The 19,646-nt window shown below is 42.7% G+C and overlaps 1 protein-coding gene across 1 annotated transcript in view; it reads right to left on the bottom strand.

Annotated features, from left to right (window-relative positions):
* Window positions 1–19,646, bottom strand: part of MTRR (5-methyltetrahydrofolate-homocysteine methyltransferase reductase) — a 543,648-nt gene that overhangs the window by 425,567 nt on the left and 98,435 nt on the right. The window contains exon 5 of the mRNA XM_069219713.1: window positions 5,934–6,297. Coding sequence (XP_069075814.1) covers window positions 5,934–6,297 — 364 coding nt within the window. The remainder of the gene's footprint in view (window positions 1–5,933; window positions 6,298–19,646) is intronic.

Genomic DNA, 19,646 nt, shown 5'->3' with positions numbered 1-19,646 from the left:
ACATGTGCTTTACTTCTAAGATATGTTTGCTAAGAAAGGCTCTTCACTGCAACAATGCTTCTGTGTTTTCACCTATCATCTACAAATTTCCTTCTTTCATTTTAGCCTCCATCAGATAGATCCTCACTTTAGTTGGAATGTTGCAAATTATTCACCTATCAAAGTACATGGCTTGTCTGATTTTCTTTCCTACACAAATGGATAATACCGTCTAAAGCTGTTCTACTTTGGGTGGGGACAAAAATATCAAGTTTTATTTCAGATCTTGGTGTACCCAACTCAGTATAAGTAATGAAGTCAAACCAAACTTCAACAAAACTCTGTACGTGGGCCCATTTTATCCAAAGGAGATCGTAATACAGCAGACAGGATATATGTCAGGTTTGAGACGGAGTATTCCATCTGCCACGTTCTGAACTAGGCCCCAAGCTTAACAAGATTTAAACTGTGGTGAAAACAATTAACAATCCAGAATACATGTTTTATGGGAATGCAAACAATTTTGCTTACACTTTAAGTTTTCAATTCCCAAATAGCCCCTATGTGTGATATGGTTTCAGGTGCATTCTTGTTATGTTTATTGGCTTGTCCTTCTACTTGTTATTGTTTTGGTCAGTCTGTTCTGAATGCTTGGTTTAGGATACACTTTTTATTTTATTCACTATACTAGGAACACGTTTACATTCATACTAAATTATTAATTAATTCATGAATAGGTAACATACTATCCTTTAGTAACTGGTGTTTTGTATTGCTTTTAATGTTGACCCTGGCACACTTTGTTATTTGATAAAGTTTGAAAGCAAAATGAAGTAATTGTCATCCTGTGCTGGTTAGCCTTCACACAGATATTTAAATTTGCTAAGAGATAGATAGTGAATACATGTCATTACAGAGGTCAAGTCCTCCATTAGAAAACATGATTAGATTCCATCAAATCGTGGAGAATGATACCGAAGAACTAGTCTTATTAAAAGAGATACACAAGAGTGAAAACACAAATTTGGAGAGGCATGATGATGCTAGTAAATTGAAGGATTTCAAGTAATCCCTGTAGGAAATTTTAAACTCTGCTCCACACCCTGCCAGAGGTCCTGGTGCTGTTTATAAACTTGAAATGTTCAGTTATCACATTGTCCTCAAGCCAATGATTAATATCTGCGATCCATGATTGAACAAAAATGTGTAACGATTGTTTATGCTTGCAGTAACTGTTTAATAGTGCATTGTGATGCATCTGCACCTCCATCGAAGCCAATATTATGCCAATTATTTGCAACCCTTGTTAACAGCTTAACTGAACTAGTACAACCTCAGGAAACTATACCAGGAGCCAAGCTCATGTCTCATGGCACGTGAAAGGAAATGTAATCCTTAAACAAAGCCCAGGCTCTCACACATTATCTGTTGCATTGTTAACCTACTTTTGCTACAGAACTTTTGTACTCAATTCAACTGCTATGCTTTCAGTCCTGGTGCTGCAAACCTTTACTTTTTTAACACCTGAGAGATAATAAATCACACCTGTGTGGCCTCTGTTAGACCTGACAGCCTTTGGGTGGTCATCCCCCAACTTTTTGCCTGCCTCCCTCCACTTTTCTGACACTGTTTTTGCTGGCTTTAGGACTTTGTGCACTTTACCGCTGCTAACCAGTGCTAAAGTGTATATGCTCTTGCCCTTAAACATGGTACCATTGGTTTATCCCCAATTGGCCTATTTGACTTACTTATAAGTCCCTACCAAAGTGTAGTACATGTGCCGAGGGCCTGTAAATTAAATGCTACTAGTGGGCATGCAGCACTGATTGTGCCACCCACCCAAATAGCCCCTTAACCATGTCTCAGGCCTGCCACAGCAAGGGCTGTGTGTGCAATTTCACTGCCACTTCGACTTGGCATTTAAAAGTACTTGCCAAGCCTTAAACTCCCCCTTTCCTACATGCCGGGCCCTGATGGTGTTCCGGTAGACTTATATAAGGCAAACATGCAACTCTGGGGCCCCTTATTGACGCAGACATTGAGGGCTTTCTGCATACAAGGTCCACCATCATCGTGGCGAGACTCTATTATTGTCCCTGTATGTAAAAAAGGCGATCGCCTTAACCCAGCTTGTTATAGGCCAATCTCCCTACTTGATACATCAGCTAAATTAGCGGGGAGAATTATTTTGAATAGGCTTCAAACATGGGCAGAAGAAAATGGCATTTTATCCCCAGTACAGTATGGTTTCCGCACAGGAATAGGTACGGTGGTACAGGGCCTGAATCTAAGCATTATAATTGGGAAGAATACAAGGATTAGGGAGGGTAATTTGTACTTGGACTTTATAGATTTATCTTCAGCATTTGACTGCGTAATAAATGGGAAGTTATGGGAAATCTTAAATAGCATAGGGGTAGAACCAACAATAATTCAGTTTATACGGGACCTGTACCCAGGGTGTAGAGCAAGAGTAAGGTATGGGATAAGAGGGGAATGTACTAGGCTTTTCGGCATACATAGAGGAGTACGCCAAGGCTGTGTACTATCCCCCACTTTTGTTCTCATTATTATAAATAATTTAGAACGTGAACTGATAAGTAAATGTAAAGATCTTCCCCAAATAGGTAACTGTGCTGTCCCGGCGCTACTCTATGCAGTTGATGCAATACTCATGGCCAGGACTCCATTAGCCCTCCAAAAACTTTTAACCACTTGTATAATTTTTATGACAGACTTGGGACTCACCGTTAACCGCTCTAAAACTTTTATAATGAATTGTGGGAGGAAACAGGGTACACCTATAATATTACTATACAAGAGGGGAAAGTTGATATAGCTTGAACATCAAACCTGGGCATAACGTTTGATAAACAGGGTTCCTGGGCACATTGTGTGAAAACGAAAAAAGACCAGATTATCAAAACAACGGCGGCCTTGAAAGATTTTTCAAAAAGGCTAGGGGGGATTACCCAGCAGAATATGGTAAAAATCTATAGAGCCAAGTGTATTCCGGCTGCCATGTATGGATCAGGTATTTGGGGGTACACTAATTGCAACCTGATCCAGACGGTGGAAAATGACTTTCTGAGATACTTGTTAATGGTACCAAATGGCACATTGTCGTATATTAGTCACGTGGAACTTGGGGGTCTCCTTTCTAGCTGACTTAATAAAGATACAGCCATTGTTATTATGGCAGAAAGTTTGGACCTCTGGAGCATACTGGATTAAATAAGGCAATCTTATCTGACTGTATGGCGTCAACATATTCTCTAAGTGTCCCTTGACTGAGGTATATTATGACCTTTTTTGAAAACATGGGTAGTAAATAATATTATACAAATCCAGAATTACTGGAAAAAATTACTAGGAAGGAATTGAGGGCCTTGACACTGAAGCATCTAGAAGAACAGCGATGGGAAGTAGAATAAAAAAAGCGCAGTGTTATGTCTAACCAATTAATCTTGTCTACAAAGGGCATGCAGCCATATTTGGTAAATGTGGTAAAATCTCGGTATCGTTTTGTTCTTACAAGATTAAGGTTAGATACTTTCCATCGCCTAGTAACCTTTCCGACCATGAACGACTGGAGTACAACCTTAGGGGTATGTCCTTGTGACACAAAGGCACCCCAAACTACGATACATGTGGTCCTCTTCTGTAAATTTTATGACAACCAGGGAAAGCGCCTTTTTATGCCTCTTTTAAGATCGATTAATTTGCGTCAGTGTCGTATTGCGTACACTAGCCTACAGATTTTATCTTCTATTGAAATGTGTGGAATTCTGGCAAATTTTTCATGCTCTGTAATAACTGCAAGAAAGTCTATGGGTGTACTGATGCCAATCTAACTAGGCTATTTAAATATGTGCGAATGGACAAATTAATGACATGTATTTTTATTACTGTTATTTATTCTTTTACTATTTTACTATATTTATTGTGCTCTTATATATAGAAGTGTTTTATTTGTTACTTTTATGACTTGTTTGAAAGTCGAATAAAGTTTTGTACTACTACTACTACTACATATTAGTCACACCTAACGTGGGCCCTATGTAACCCATAGTGGCGGGTACAATGTAGGTAAAAGCTAGGACATGTGCATATGTGTTTTATATCCTAGAAGTGAAAACCCCCTACATTCTATTTCCACTACTGTGAGGCCTGCTCCTTCCATAGACTAGCATTAGGACTGCCCTCATATACTTTTTGACGGGTAGATTCTGACCTGAAAGGGGTAACCAGGTCATATTTAGTATGGCCAGAATGGTAATAGAAAATCCTGCTTATTGGTGAGGTTGGATTTTATATTACTATTTTAGAAATGCCACTTTTAGAAAGTGAGCATCTCTCTGCACTTAAAAACCATCTGTGCCTTACAGCCTGTCTCCAATCAACGTCTGGACTGGTCTGGTTGACAGCTCCCTTGTGCATTTCACCCAGACAACCACAAACACAGGACACTCACTCACACCTGCACTCATCTGCATGTTAAATGGGTCTTCCTGGGCTGGAAGGGTGGAAGGCCTGACACTTACATTACAAAGGCCAGTGGCCTGCCCTCACTCAATGGACTGTCAAACCCCCTACTGGGACCCTGGCAGACAGGATCGCACTTATAGGGGAACTTGTGCACTTCAAAACCACTCTGTGAAGTCTCCCCCACTTCAAGAGCATTTTTGGGTATATAAACTGGATCTCTGACCCCACCAACTCAAGACTCTTCTGGACCTACACCTGCAACCTGTCAAGAGGAACTGCCTGGCTGCCCAAAGGACTCATCTGGACTGCTTTGCTGAGAAGGACTGCTGCCATGCTGTTGCCCTGCTTCCCTGCTGGTCTCTGACTTTGCTGAGGAGGACTCTGCCTTCCCCAAAAGTGCCCTCCAACGGCCTGGATTGAGCTTGCCTCCTGTTTTCTGAAGTCTCAGTGTCAAAAAGACTTACTCTCTTCAGGAAACTCCTTGTGCGTCGAAAATCGACGCACCGCCTGCCGGAAACAACGCAAAGCCTGCATTGCAACCTAGAAATCACTGAGCAGTCGACCGGAACGACACAGCCCGACTTCCCAAGTGGAAATTCGACGGAGCGCCTGCGTTGCATCAGAAAATTTGACGCATCGTCAACCAGATCGATGCAGCGCCCGTCTTTACTTCCAGCGCATCAAGGATTTGTCCCTGCATCATCCCTGGGCATCAAAATACCCTTCATCGCAGTGAGGTACCAAGACTGCGTGCCAAAAAATGACTCAAACCCCTTGCAGCATGGAAAGAAATGACGCATTGTCTGTGCCACGCTGGAAAATCCGACACACACCTTATTTTTCCAGGCATATCCTGCCTTGCAGTCTCCGGGCATCGTTATTTTTGATACAAACCAGGTACTGTGTGTAACAAAGAGACAACTGTTTATTTTTAAGGATTAAGACTCTTTTAAACATTTCAAAAGTGATATTTCAACTGGTGCTTATTGAGTCTTTGTCGTTTTGAATTTATTTTACTCAGATGAATATTATCTATTTTTCAAATCCGGTTTGGTGTTTTTGTGGTGTTTTCACTGTGTTACTGTATGATTTATTGCACAAATACTTTACACATTGCCTTCTAAGTTAAGCCTGACTGCTCAGTGCCAAGCTACCAGAGGGTGGGCACAGGATAATTTGGATTGTGTGTGACTTACTATGACTAGGATTGTGGTCCCTACTTGGACAAAGGTGTATACCTCTGCCAACTAGAGACTCCATTTCTAACAGCCTCATTATGGTCTGAGGGGTATAGTTATTCCTCTGATAAAGACGTAGTCTTTAAAAGTTTGGATTTTCACCAACTAGCCCACATATTAGCCACATCAGAGATTCACTGCTAGCAATCAAAAAAAACAACAGCTAGGCGTGCGCTTGCCTTCTCTACCTTTTGGCAATAAAGGAACTCACAGACTCTTTCTTCTTACCTCGTTGGCTGCATTTTGAAGCTGCACATCTAAATAAGCAGGAGGAAGAGCAGGGATATTCAAGGCGGCCTGTGAAAGAGGAGGGACGGACCAGGCAAGGGAAGGCTCACAGTCCTGATTGGGTTTGCCTTGTTGAATGTCTACCAGATTCTGCAGTGATGGAGTATCTACAGAAGGCGCTATTCTCAGAAGCTGCATGTGCCAATCCAAACTGGCTGCATTCTGCATGTCCCGGTCTGCCACAAAACCGTTTGTTACATGCTGTGTGTCATCAGTGGAATCTCCTCTATCTTCCCTCAGCATGGCTTCATTTTTCAGGGCAGCCCAGAGTTTTTCAATCCATGGATCAACTACTAATTCCAGACTGTTAATAAACATATAAAAGGGCAGAGTGAGCATACAACAATGTGTTTTATATAAATTCAATGTGAAGTTAGGAGAAGAACTTAGAAGAGTGAACATACATCAACTTTTCCATACATAAGAAATAAAAACATTCCCCAAGCCCATCTACTTTTGTGAACCCTTTGCAGCCTTCCATGCGGGGGCTTGACACTAGAAACAGGGCACAATAAAATGTGTGATTCGATTAAATCCCTACTACATAAGAAGCTAGGCTAGATCCCCACTACAACAGGGGTCATTACTTTGCAAACACTAAATCAGGAGTCACTACATCACATGCAGGTTTATCTGCTTATACATAAGGAGTCACCACATTGCAAGGGAACATACATCACAGTTAAGAATAGGTAAATAATAAGAACTTTAAAATATTTGTCCATAAAAACAGTGTGTGTGTATGCATATATATAATAAGGATCTTAAAATAGGTGTTTACAAAATCTTTTTGTGTTTATAAATATATAATTTTAAAATATTTGCATACCAAAAACTGTGTGGCTAGACAGACAGAGACCGATAGATAGATCGATAGATAGATAAAAATGAGTTATGGTTCTGGCTTAAGCTTGTCAAACCACTGAAGATCAAAAGTTATGTTTAGCAATTCACACAGCATATGCTGTAAGTAACACCACCCTCTATGCTCAAAACACCAATTTGGCTAAGGTAAAGAAACAAACAAAAGTGCGATCAAGATAAAAACATAGTGACAGGGTGGGAGGTACGAGTTACAGCGTCTGTTGTGTGCACTGCTACCCATAACATATTTCAGTAGGTTGATGGTTTTGTGCTAGAACCATAAGTCACTTTTTACCTGTAGTTTTTTCAGTGAATTTCATTGTATTTTTTTGCAATAATGTGCTTCAATTTCATCACCTATTATGCATGGATTGCAAGGCCTGGCCTCCAGGCAGGTCCTTTGCCGAACCGCGTTTCCACCTAACCCACGCTGCACACACTCTTTGGTCACGAGCAGCAGGGCCTGGCCTCGCTCCAAACCACCCTTGTCAGATCAACCCATTCTGTGCATGCCCGTGCACAGCGGGTGTTGGGTATGGGGACTGACCTTTAGCCATTTATTCATAAATATAATACATATTGGCAAGTAGAAAAATCAGTGCTGATACATTCCAGCTGTTGATATTCTGCAATCCCTGAACCTTATATTCACAGTATCTCCCAAATATGCTGAACAATATTTATAGAAATCATGAATACTAGCATTGTCACAATATCATCACTAACCAATACAAACAACATTAACCTACAGGGATATTTCCATCTTGCAATGGCATTCACTAATGAAAGCAATGTTTTTTGTTAATGTCAAAAAGGATTACATAATTTTAATTATTTTGTTTTTCTGCATGTATTAGGTCCTTATAATAATAGTCCCTGTACTTCAAAAGTCTTATACCTTCAACTACAAGCTATTGAAATGCTTAAAATTAACATGCACCTCTCCTTGGGTCATCATTTCAACCCCTTTGGAGACTTAGGATGATAAACCAGAATGGTAAATAGGGGGCCCATGTAGGCCTGGCAGTCCCTAGAACACTTTCAAATAGAGTGGTGGTGCTCCTATTCAATCCTAGGGAACCACAAGAATAAATATGCAATTTGTTTCGCCCCAACTCCGTAAGGATAGAGCCTCTACAACCGATTGCCTGAAGCTCTACATCTCTTGTGCCACTAACCGAGAAAAAATGCTCTTTTTGTGGTGTTTTTTTTAAGTGTACAGCTGCTTCCAATCAAGCACTCTACTCTTTTTATGTTCGGGAACACTGGGGAGTTCCAATGCGCCCTCGGTCCATGCCGGCTCCCTGTCTAGTCGACACAATCCTGTGCCAGTGCGGGACCCAGTATGCTTTTCTTTATTGGGTGCCCTCTGTTCACACACCGAAGAGTGAAGTGGATTTGTTGTGTGTCCTACCTCCCTGGTGTCCTCATCAAGGAGCACAGGGAACAGGAGGAGGCACACTACGAATCTTCCCGGGAGCCAAAGACAGAACAGTGAGCGTGGCGGTTCTCATCTTTTGCTCCTCTTCAGATGCTACAAAATTTGTAAGCAGGCAGCGTTACCTTTGTTACCTCAGGGATGAGGAGGCCACAGAAACAATAAAAATGATTAAAAGGTTGTATATACATTTTTGTTAGAGTGCAACTCACGAGTCCGCTCAACAGGACAGCCAAAATCATTTTTCAGCCTCAATCCTGTCAATCACATTGAGTTGATTTTAGAACGCGCAATTGACAAGATTGACTTGTGATGTTTTAACAAATATATACAACAGTGTTAATCTTTTAAATCCCACCAGCATCTTTTCTTTTTTTTAAATGCAAATCTCTCAGACTCCTAAATGGATTTACACCCAAAAAAAAAAAAAAAAAAACACTTCCAGAACAAAGTTCTACTTTCGTGCTAACTTTGGTGGGAATCTGTTCAGCATTTTTTTTGCTCTATCTTTTGGCAAAAGGTCTTCTGGGAGCTGAAATAGGAACTTATACACCTTTTTTTAACCTCTCCCCCTTAATAATTTTTTCTTCGTGGATGGATCTTCAGGAAAATTTGAATGCTGAAACTTAGCTAACCAAGTTATAAGACTGCAAAGTTCCATACAAATCTGCCCACAAGATCAAAGGTTATAAGCAAATCAGAAAATGTTTTTTTTTTTTTTTTAAACAGAAAGGCGCAAGTTATAGTTAATGTGTGGCTAGTGCCTTCACAACAGTGTGCATGGAGGTAAACTAGTTTTAATAATTTGAAGGTGGTGCATAAATTATGAATTTAAGGAATAACTATAACTTTATAATTTCAAATGCTTGCGTACTTTAAGTTTGGTTTCTATAGAAAACAAATACTTTTTTCCTTATTATAACTAACATTTAACTTTTGTTTTCTACATCAAATTTAATTGTTTTTTTAATAATAATGTGTTTCAATTAGTACTGTCCTATGTTGCTGTGTGGAATGTCGTCAAGTGGGGTGTCGTACAGTACAGTGGAGGAGTGTTTGAGTGCAGTGTCGTGGAGTGGTATGCAGTAGAGTACAGTAGTGTCATAAATTGGAGAGGCATTTCAGACAATAGAGTGGAGTGGTGTGTCAGGGTGTTGGAAAGTCTTGTACAGCATAGTGTTGTACAGCAGAGTGTAGGGGCATAGAGTGAAGTAAAGTGTACAGCGGCACAGAGTGTAGTATAGTCTTGTAGAGTGGAGTTGCACAGAGAGGAACATGAGAAAGTTTTGTACAGTGGAGTAGAGTTGAGTGGAGTGACGTGACGTAGCATAGAGTGTAGTAAATTGTCATAATATGGAATATTATGCTGTAAAGCAGAAAGGTGTGGATATAAGCAGATTGAACTGGTGTAGCATTAGTTGGAATAATGTGTCATACAGTGGAGCAGCCTGCCATACAGTGGAGTGGATTGGTGTGTCGTACAGTGTTGGAAATTCTTGAGGAGTGGAGCGCCACAGAGTGGATTACAGTATTGTAAAGAGGAGTTGTGTACAGTAGAGTGCGGTACAGTTTTGTAGAGAGGACTGGCATAGATAGCCGTAGAGTGTCATATTGTAGCATAGACTGCAGTGGTGTACAGTGGAGTACTGAAGTACAGTAGAGTGGAGTAGAGTGTTATAGAGGGTTGTATTGTGGGGTGGAGTGGCACAGAGGAAGTTGTGCAGAGTGTGGTACAGTGGAGTATAGTGTCCTAGAGTGGAAGGGAGAAGAGTGCAGTACACTTGCATAGACTGGCGGTGACAGTTGTACAAGTGGAGTTCTACAGACTGGAGTCTTGTGTGGTACAGTGGAGGGGCATAAAGTGCTGCTGGGTGAAATACAGTGTCACACAGCAAACTAGAGTGGAGATGAGCAGAGTAGAGTGGAGTGGCGTACACTGAAATACCGCAGAGTGGAGAAGAGGGGAATACCATAGAGCGGAATGGTGCAGAGCAGAGTCGCATACACCGGAGTGGTGTTGAGTGGAGTGGTGTAGAGAAGAATGGAGTGTCAGACAGTTGAATTGCGTATAGTGGAGTGACGTGTCCTAGAATAGAGTGGAGTGGCATACAGTGGAATAACGTACACTGGAGTGGGGTGGGGTCAATAGTGTGTTATAAGGTAGAGTGGAGCGCCGTAGAGTAGAATAGCATACATTGCAGATGCTTAAAGTGGAGTTGCTTGCAGTGGTATACCAAAGAGTAGAGTGGTGTACATTTGAGTTGGGTAGACTGGAGTGGCAGAGTGTGGAATTGCGTGAAGTGGAGTGATGTAGAGTGGAATAGCATAGAGTTGAACAGCATAGAGAGGAGTGGGTAGAGTGGAGTTGCGTGTCATTAACTACAGTGGAGTGGCACAGGGTGGCGTGGTGTAGAGTGGAGTTGCGTACAGTGAAATAGCATAAAGTATAGTACAGTACAGTGAAAATAGCATGTCACAGACTATAGTGGAGCAGCACAGAGTGAAGAGTAGAGTGGAGATGCGTAGAATGGGTCAGTGTAGAGTGAAGTGGAACAGAGCTGAGTGGCATAGAGTGAAGTTGCAAGCAGCGGAATAACGTACAGTGGCGTGGCATAGAGTGGAGAAGCATACAGTTGAATAGTGTACAGTGGGGAAGCGTAGAGTTTTGTGGCAAAGGGTGGCACAGAGTGGAATGACAGAGTGGTGTTGCCTATAGTGGAATACTGTAGAAAGCAGCATATAGTGAGTTGGTGTAGAGTTGAGTGTCATAGACTGCAATAGCATAGAGTGGAGTGGCACAGACTGGAGTGGTGCAGAGTAGAGTGGCGTACAGTGGAACAGTGTGGAGTCGAGTGGCATAGAGTGGGCTGGCATTCAGTGGGCTGGCATAGAGTGGGGTAGAGTGTATTAGCATATACTGAAGTAGCATACAGTGGACTGACATAGCCAAGAGTGGTGTAAAGTGGAATAACATACCCAGGAGAGGCAGGCAGTGGAATACTGTACAGTGAAGTGTGCAAAGTGGAGTGGCGTACAGTGTATTGGCATAAAGTGAAGTGTACAGTGGAATTGTGCTGAGTGGAGTAGAGATGGAGCGGGCAGAGTGGAATAGTGTAGAGTGGAGTAGCATGCCATAGAGTCAAGTGGTGTCATAGAGTAGAGTGGTGTGTTGCAGAGTGGAATGGTGTGTCACAGAGTGGAGTGGTGTGTTGTAGAGCGGAGTATAGCAGTGTAAAGTATCGTACAGTTCAGCAAAGTGGAGTAGACAGGGGTGCCCTGGAGTCGAATAGTGTGACATACAGTAGAGTGGAGTGCCACAGAGTAGAATACTGTAGAATGGAGTGGGGCATAGTGGAGTGGTATAAAGTGGAGTGGGGTAGAGCGGAGTGCCATAGAATGAAATAGCATACTGTAGAGAGGCGCATAGTGGAGTGGCATACAGTGACATAGCATACAGTGCAGTGGCATACAGTGGAGTTCTGCAGAGGGGAGTGGTAGAGAGTGCAATAGCATAGAGCGGGGTCCTATAGTTATGTACAGTGGAATGGTGTAAACTGGAATGGCAGACTGAAACAACATAAAGTGGATTGTTTTGAAGTGGATTGGCGTAGAGTGGAGTGGCATAGAGTGGAATACCATACAGTGGAGTTTGCAAAGTGGAATGGCTTAGAGACAAATGGTTTAGAGTGGAATAACATACAGTGGAGTGGCATAGAGCGGAGAGGCATAGAGTGAACTGGAATGTTGTAGAATGGAGTGATTCACACTGGAGTGGCATTGCATAGAGTAGAGTGGCGTATTATACAGTGGAGTGGGATGTTGTAGAGTGGCGTGGAATATTATAGAGTGGAGTGGAATGTCGTAGAATGGGAGTCAGGTGTTTTAAAGTGGAGTGTACTGTCGGACAGTGGAGTGACGAGTAGTAGAGTGAAGTGTTATGTCATACAATGGAGTGGACTCGCATGCTGTACAGTCTAGTTTAAACAGATATAGTCTGAAAATGGCTGAACGGATGGAGATGAAATTTGAGAGGAATGTGGTATAAGGGATGGAAAATGTAATTTCTGCAAAAGTGTAGCATTTTGACGTATTCCTAGGTTTACCAGTCATGGCATATCTAGAAATGTTCCCAAATCCATGGGTGGATGCATGGGAACACAAATGCTCCATCTATGTAACGCCTTCCCAGGGCAAAGTAACGCAAGGCAGTGATTTGTGTTTCATCTGTTACTTTAGATTTTGCAGGCAACGCAGGGCCAAACATAGTGGCCATTTGTTGCTCGGTAAACTGTTGATGCCACCATCAGCACCCAGCAGGATTTTGTTATTCCCACTACATTGCCCAGGAGGAGGAGGGCGCTGCGCTATTAAAGTACTTCATTACGCCTGTGGCAGAGGACACTGCTGTTATCGCTATAAGTACCTGCTGGGATGGGACTATGTCCCCCAGTAGGTTTTTGTCATTTCTGCTAAATCGCCCAGGATGAGGGGAATGCCACCCTATTAAATCGCTACATCACGGCCGTGGCATGGCATACGCATGGGACATGCCCAGGCTCGCAACTGGACAAAGTCCAGGCTAACAGCAGGCCCGTGTGCACCCATTAGAGCCCAGACAAAGTTTATTTTTTCATGAATTACAAAGGTACCGTATTGCTGAATGCTTATTATATCTATGTTTTTAGGCTTCATACAATTGGGACTGTCATTAGATCAACATCTTTTATTTTCAGTGCTGCCTCTTATGGAATTTATTTCAGGCAGAATTATAGACTCACAATAATTAATTTTCTGGCACTAAATATTTTGGTATATGTTTAGTGCATTTACAGTGGCTTACTTCATATAGGCAGCTATTTCTGTGATAAGTTATCTGTCTACTCATTTGCAATGGGGAAACGGAAGGCTACTGAAGTAGTCCAGGGCACTGCAAAACACCCAAAGGGCTCTAATAAGCCAGATAACTGTACCCTCAAAGAAATCAACCTCTTACTAGAAGAGGTTAAGTCCATCATAGGTAGAGCTTCTTCATCACAAGGAGTCCCTGGTGCCATCCGAAAAAATAAGAAGGGAGCTCCCACCATTACTAGTCTTTTTGAGGGCAGCCATCTAGGAAAATCACAACTATAGCTCCATGTACCCTAGCCATCCAGGAGCAGGCTGGGAAGGGTGAACCCAAGCCAGCAGCCCAAAAACTGGCCTGCTCAGGTGAGTCCACTAGCCACATACCAACTATTATTTCAATCCCTTCTAGTATTTTTCACCCTTGGAGGATCTGCCTAGGGATAATGATGACAATACTACCCTGGAGATGGCAACAGCTGAACCTATACCGTCTAACTCCTAGCACAATAGAAGATCTAAGGAAGGAAGTGAGGGGGTCTTAAATTACAAGTCTTTCCTGTATGCTTAACCAATTGGTGGTGAAGAGGATTTCTCCTCATTTAAATACACAACACTGCTTATCTATCCAGGATTTACATCCACTGAGTAGAGCTCTCAGGTCTACATTAGGGAATTTACCCTTAGGTCCATCTGAAGATACATGTTATAGCCATACTAGACTTACCACAGGAACAACTGGAGGTCCTAACTCGCGGAAAGACCGGAAGCCTTTGAGGTCTTCAGGTTCCCTGCCTAGTCATAGGCAGTTTAGTAAACAAGGTGAATTGCATGATTATGTGTGTTTTAATGGATCTTTGTTGAGTGTCAGCCAAAAGCCTGTCCCTAGCCCTCATACTAGCCCTCCCCCACCCCCCAACGTCCCAAAAACATTTTTTAAGTAAATGTTATAAAATCTTCATCGCCATCACAGCACGAAGGGGAAGAAACAATATAAACAAAGCTATTCATTCGCTTTGAAAGGTGAAGGGCTGTCATTTAGTTATTCAGGAGGATATTTTGGTGTTAGAAGACACTCATCAAAACATAGTAACTCCAATAATTTCAAATTACTTCTCAAAGATGCAGATTTGGCAGCAAATTTGGTTGTCTTTGATATCAGAACAGCCTCCCTTTTCAATACTAACTATCAACTCAAATATCATTGGGTTGATGTCAGTTGTCCTGGTTCTCTGAATAAAAAGCTAGAGCCCAGGGAGGTTCACACGGCCCCCCACTTTATTTTATTGTTGTAGCCCTGCTGAGATGGTAGTCCCCGGGAAGGGATCAGTGTAGAAACCCCCTCAAAAGTATAAAGTTGTTGCCCCAGGGAGGTGGTAGTCTCCGAGGCCTGCAGGGGTCTGTGTAATTCCCCCATTTTAAAAAAATGTTGTCCTGGGGAGGCGGTGGTGCCCGGGACCGGGGAGAGGGCGGGGGGTCCATGCAGTCACCTCCTCACATATTTTTAAACTGTAGCCATACTTTGCGGCCTACCGCACCACATGCAGCCGAACACCAAACGTGGCTTGCAATGGGGTGGTTATAGGGGGTGGGTCGTTGGGCCTGCTGCCAGCCCTCACCGAGCACAGCCGAAGGCCATGCATGCCAGGGGGTTCGGTGGTTATAGGGGGTAGGCCACCGGGCCTGGCCATGGGACAGGCCTCAGACAGCCAAAGGCCATGCATGGCGAGGGGTTACGTGGTTAAAGGGGGATGGCCCCAGGCTAGGTCACTGCAGCCAACCATGCTACACATAGCTAAAGGCCATGTGTGGCTTGGGGCTGGGTGGTCATAGGGAGTTGGCTGTAAGGCCTGGCCACAGGCCAGACACTGCAGCCAACCTCCAATGCGCACCAAAGGCTGTGCATGGCAGTGGGTGGTTTAACGTATAGTAATTAAAATGGCTGTGTTTACATATTTATTTTTTTTAAACATAGAAATTTGCTGAGAAAAATAAAGGTTACAGGGACGTTATAGTTAGGAATTAACATTTTAAAAACCATTGAAATTCACTTAGAAAACGAAAAGGCACAAATTGTTATCCCAGGGAGGTGGTGGTCGCTGAGGCCTGCGGGGTCTACCCTATATTTTTTTTTTATGTTGTCCCAGGAAGTGGTTGTCCCCGCGACCCGGGGGTGCATGCGGACCCCCAACATATATTTAAAATATAGCCAGGCCCTGCGGCTTACCCTCCGCCCCCCTGGGCCGAAGGCCGTGAATGCCATGAGGTTGGGTGGTTATAAGGGATTGGTAGCCCCCTGTGGCCAACCCCCGCAATGCACAGCCAAAGGCTGTGCATGGTGCAGGGTTATGGGGTTTTGCTGCAGGGCTTGGCTGCAGGCCTGGCCCTGTGGCCAACCATTGCCACACTTGGCCAAAGGCCATGCGTGGCTTTGGTAGTTCTAGGGTGTTGCCATTGGGCAGCGGTGGTTGGTTTCATGATTAGTAATTAAAATTACTTTACGTGAAAAAAAAAAAAACATAAATTCACTGAAACCAACCAAAGTTACAGGGACGTTATACTTAGACTTGAATTTAACTGCACAAAACCAAAGAAACTCAGCAGTTGCAGTTATGGTTAGCTCAAGTAACTATAACTCACGCCCTCACTATGCAGAGCTAATTGCCCCAGATATTACATCACTCATGACAGCTTTGATAACATCATTCATAATATCACCGTAGCATTTGCAGTAAAATTATTTATGAGATTACTCTGCATGTCGAGGGAGCGAGTTAGAGTTATGTTAGGGAATGAGTTATAGTGTTGGTTAGCTCAAGTAACTATAACTTCTGAATTTCTACTGTTTTGTGAGAGTAAATTCATCACTATGTGCGATTTTCACGAAAAATCATGAATTTGCCCGGATTATCAGCAAAACATTCACGAATATGAAAATAATTAAAAGAAAAAACAAAGACTCATTCACACATTAATTCATTTACTCATACATGCACTCAGAGACTCATGCACCCACTCAGACCCACTCATGGATTTACACACCCACTTTCAGACTCATTCAAACACTCACGCACCCACTCACAGATCCACTAACATAGACAAGCCCTGTGGCCAGCCTGCGCTGCGCACGGCCAAAGGCTGAGCGTGTTGCGGGGTTTGGTGGTTATAAAGGCTTGGCTGCAAGATCTGGCTACAGGCCAGACGTGCACGGCGGGGGTTGGAATGATGTATAGCAATTACAATTACTTTACGTTAAAAAAACATAGAAATTCGCTGACGAAAAACAGAGGTTACAGGGACATTATAGTTGGGTTCTGAATTTACTCGTACAAAACCATACAAATGCAGCAGCTATTGTTAGAGTTCTTTCAAGTAAGTATAACTTGCACCCTAAAGTAACTACAACTCTCGCCTTCGACACACACAGCTAATTACTCCACATATTATATCAATGATGAGATCCTGTGTGGCATCTTTGATATTATCACTGCAACATTTGCAATAAAATTACTGATAAGAAAACTGATAACTAATCGTGACCTGTTGGGTTTTATGTTGTTCTACATAAAACTAATAAAAATGGTTTATATTAAAAAAAAAAAAAAAAAAATGATAACTAAGATAACTATAATGTCCCTGTAACATATGGATTTTCAGTGTGTGTGTATATATATACATATATATACACACATGTATGTATATATATATATATATATACATATATATATATATACATATATATATATATACACACACACATATATATATACACACATATATACATATATATCAAAACAAGGCCCTTTCAGGGTTAGAGTGCCGCATAAATTATGCAAAAAACAAAGGAGAACTCTGGGAAGTTCCCAAATTTAGGTGGAGAGCAGCTCTAGTAAGGAGCACCCTGCGACATCATCAACACTCTAGATTTGCTCACCTCAAATGTCTGCTTATCTAGCAAAGTTTTTAAGCATTGGATCAGTACAGTGCTATCCACGCCGAGCTAGATAATGACAAAGTCTTTTGCCATTTATACACAAAATCTTTAAGCATAGGATTGACACAGTGTCATCCTCGCCGAGCTGTAAAATGACAAAAGCCATTTACCACTCCAGGCACAGTATTACAGCTTTGGACTGGTCAAATACCATCCAAGACAACCTGGAATGAGTAAAGCAACCCCTGACATGTGTTTCGCTCTCATTAGAGCTCTTCAGAGGGGTTTAGCTTTGTCCAGACACAAGGGAGCACCCAATATAAGTCAAAACAAGGTCCTTTCAGGGTTAGAGTGCCATATAAATTATGCAAAAAACAAAGGAGAACTCTGGGAAGTTCCCAAATTTAGGTGGAGAGCAGCTCTAGTAGGGAGCACCTGCGACACCAGCGACACTCTAGATTTGCTCACCTCAAATGTCTGCTTATCTAGCAAAGTTTTTAAGCATTGGATCAGTACAGTGCTATCCACGCCGAGCTAGATAATGACAAAGTCTTTTGCCATTTATAGAGCAAAATCTTTAAGCATAGGATTGACACAGTGTCATCCTCGCCGAGCTGTAAAATGACAAAAGCCATTTGCCACTCCAGGCACAGTATTACAGATTTGGACTGGTCAAATACCATCCAAGCCAAACTGGAATGAGTAAAGCAGACATTTGAGGTGAGCAAATCTAGAGTGTCGCAGGGTGCTCCTTACTAGAGCTGCTCCCCACCTAAATTTGGGAACTTCCCAGAGTTCTCCTTTGTTTTTTCCATATACATATATATATATATATATATACACATATATCCACACATATATATATATATATATATACACACACACACACACACATATATATATATATATATATATATATATATATATATATATATATATATATATATATATAAAATAACTATTGTAGTGAAGCCAGTTTCAGATTTTGTATTCTAGTAATCTTTATGAGGTTTACCTGGACCACTTCAGTTTGTTTTTAGGACAGAATGGTTCCAACCTTAGCCATGGTGGTCGTGAGCTAAGGACGGAACAGTTCCGTCCTGGGCACACAAGCAGGAAATCCGATTTCCTTTTGATACTTTCAGCCTTGGTTGCTGGGGAAGAGCTTTCCCAACATCCAAGATTGTAAATATCCTGTCCTTGTAATGATGATCGGTGCGCCATGCGTGCCAACGTCCTTACAGGGAAAATGAAAATAAAATGAGCTAATCAGCTCATTTGCATCAGGGACCAAGGGGAGAGCTCAACCACCCCGCCCTCCCCCCAATCACCAATTTCAACGGGAGAGGTACCATTGGAAAGGAGAGAATCTGCCTCAGGAGGATATCCCCAAGCAGTGATCCACCACTAGATGCCAGGGAGGCAGGAGTTGGCCCTTGGGCTAGGGCTTTTGCTTCCCCTTAATTTTTTTAAATAATTATGAACTTCTTCCCCTCCAGGTGGCCCCTAATCTGCCCTGGAAGGAGGGTTGGTGGGGGAGGGGCCAGACAGCTCAGCAGGCACCAGTGACTATTTCTTTTTATATAGGAAAGGGTGGGTGGGGGCTGCCCCGAATGGGCAAGAGAGTACCCTCCATCCCAAAAAATCTTCCTGTCCCCTCCCCCTGGGGTGCAGCTGGGGCAATTACTCCCAATATGCCCCCCTGGGGGCAGAAAGCTCACTAGACAGCAGGGTATATCTTTTTTTGCAGATGTGGGCAATTACCCCAAACAGCCCCGGGGGCGGGCAGCACACTAGGCACCAGGTAATTAAAAACAAAATAGAGGAATGTGGGCTGCCCACCAGCATGGGCATGGTTATGCCCCTAATCCAACTGAAGGGAGCAGTAGTCTTTCTGCCCCCCCATAGAGTAGCAAGAGGACATTTGACTGTTTTGGGTGTTGATTTTATATATGGGCCAGGAGAGCTTAGCTAACTCCAAATATTGACCCCACTTGCAAGGGTGAGCAGCTGCACTTTTTGGCCTTGGGCACGCTGCCAGACACAGACACTTCTGAAAACTAGACATCTGGGGAAGTCCAGGGTGGTGCGTTTCCCATGCACCCCATACCATTTTCTTACCCGCAATGCCCTGCAAACCTCAAACTATGCCTGATGTCACACATTTTTCCCTACATTTCTGTGATGGAGACTTCTGGAACACAAAGGAATCAACAAAATTCCTACTACCCGGCATTGCCCCATCTGTACCGATGAAAGCTCTGTGCCACTCATGTGGCTGCACCTCGTGACACCGACAGGAATGGCTCCAACTATAGTCAACAGGAGGCTCCAAGCAAGGGCTCCCATTGTCCTTGGTCTGATCTGTTATCGCGGCAGTAGGCCCATCCTCACAAGTGGGGCAGTGTTTTTATTGGCACTGGTGGGGCGAGGCTGGGTGCTAGGAAATTCGTGGATTCCTGCAGATTCCAGAAGTTTCCATAACAGAAATGTAAAAAAAAAAAATAATTGATTTCACACAAAGTTTGCAGGGCATTATGGGTAAAAATGAAAAACCTAAAGGGATCTACGCAAG

The sequence above is a fragment of the Pleurodeles waltl genome, chromosome 2_2 (genome assembly GCF_031143425.1).
Source record: "Pleurodeles waltl isolate 20211129_DDA chromosome 2_2, aPleWal1.hap1.20221129, whole genome shotgun sequence".
Classification (NCBI taxonomy): Eukaryota; Metazoa; Chordata; class Amphibia; order Caudata; family Salamandridae; genus Pleurodeles; species Pleurodeles waltl.
This window is presented reverse-complemented; position numbering and strand designations above follow the sequence as displayed.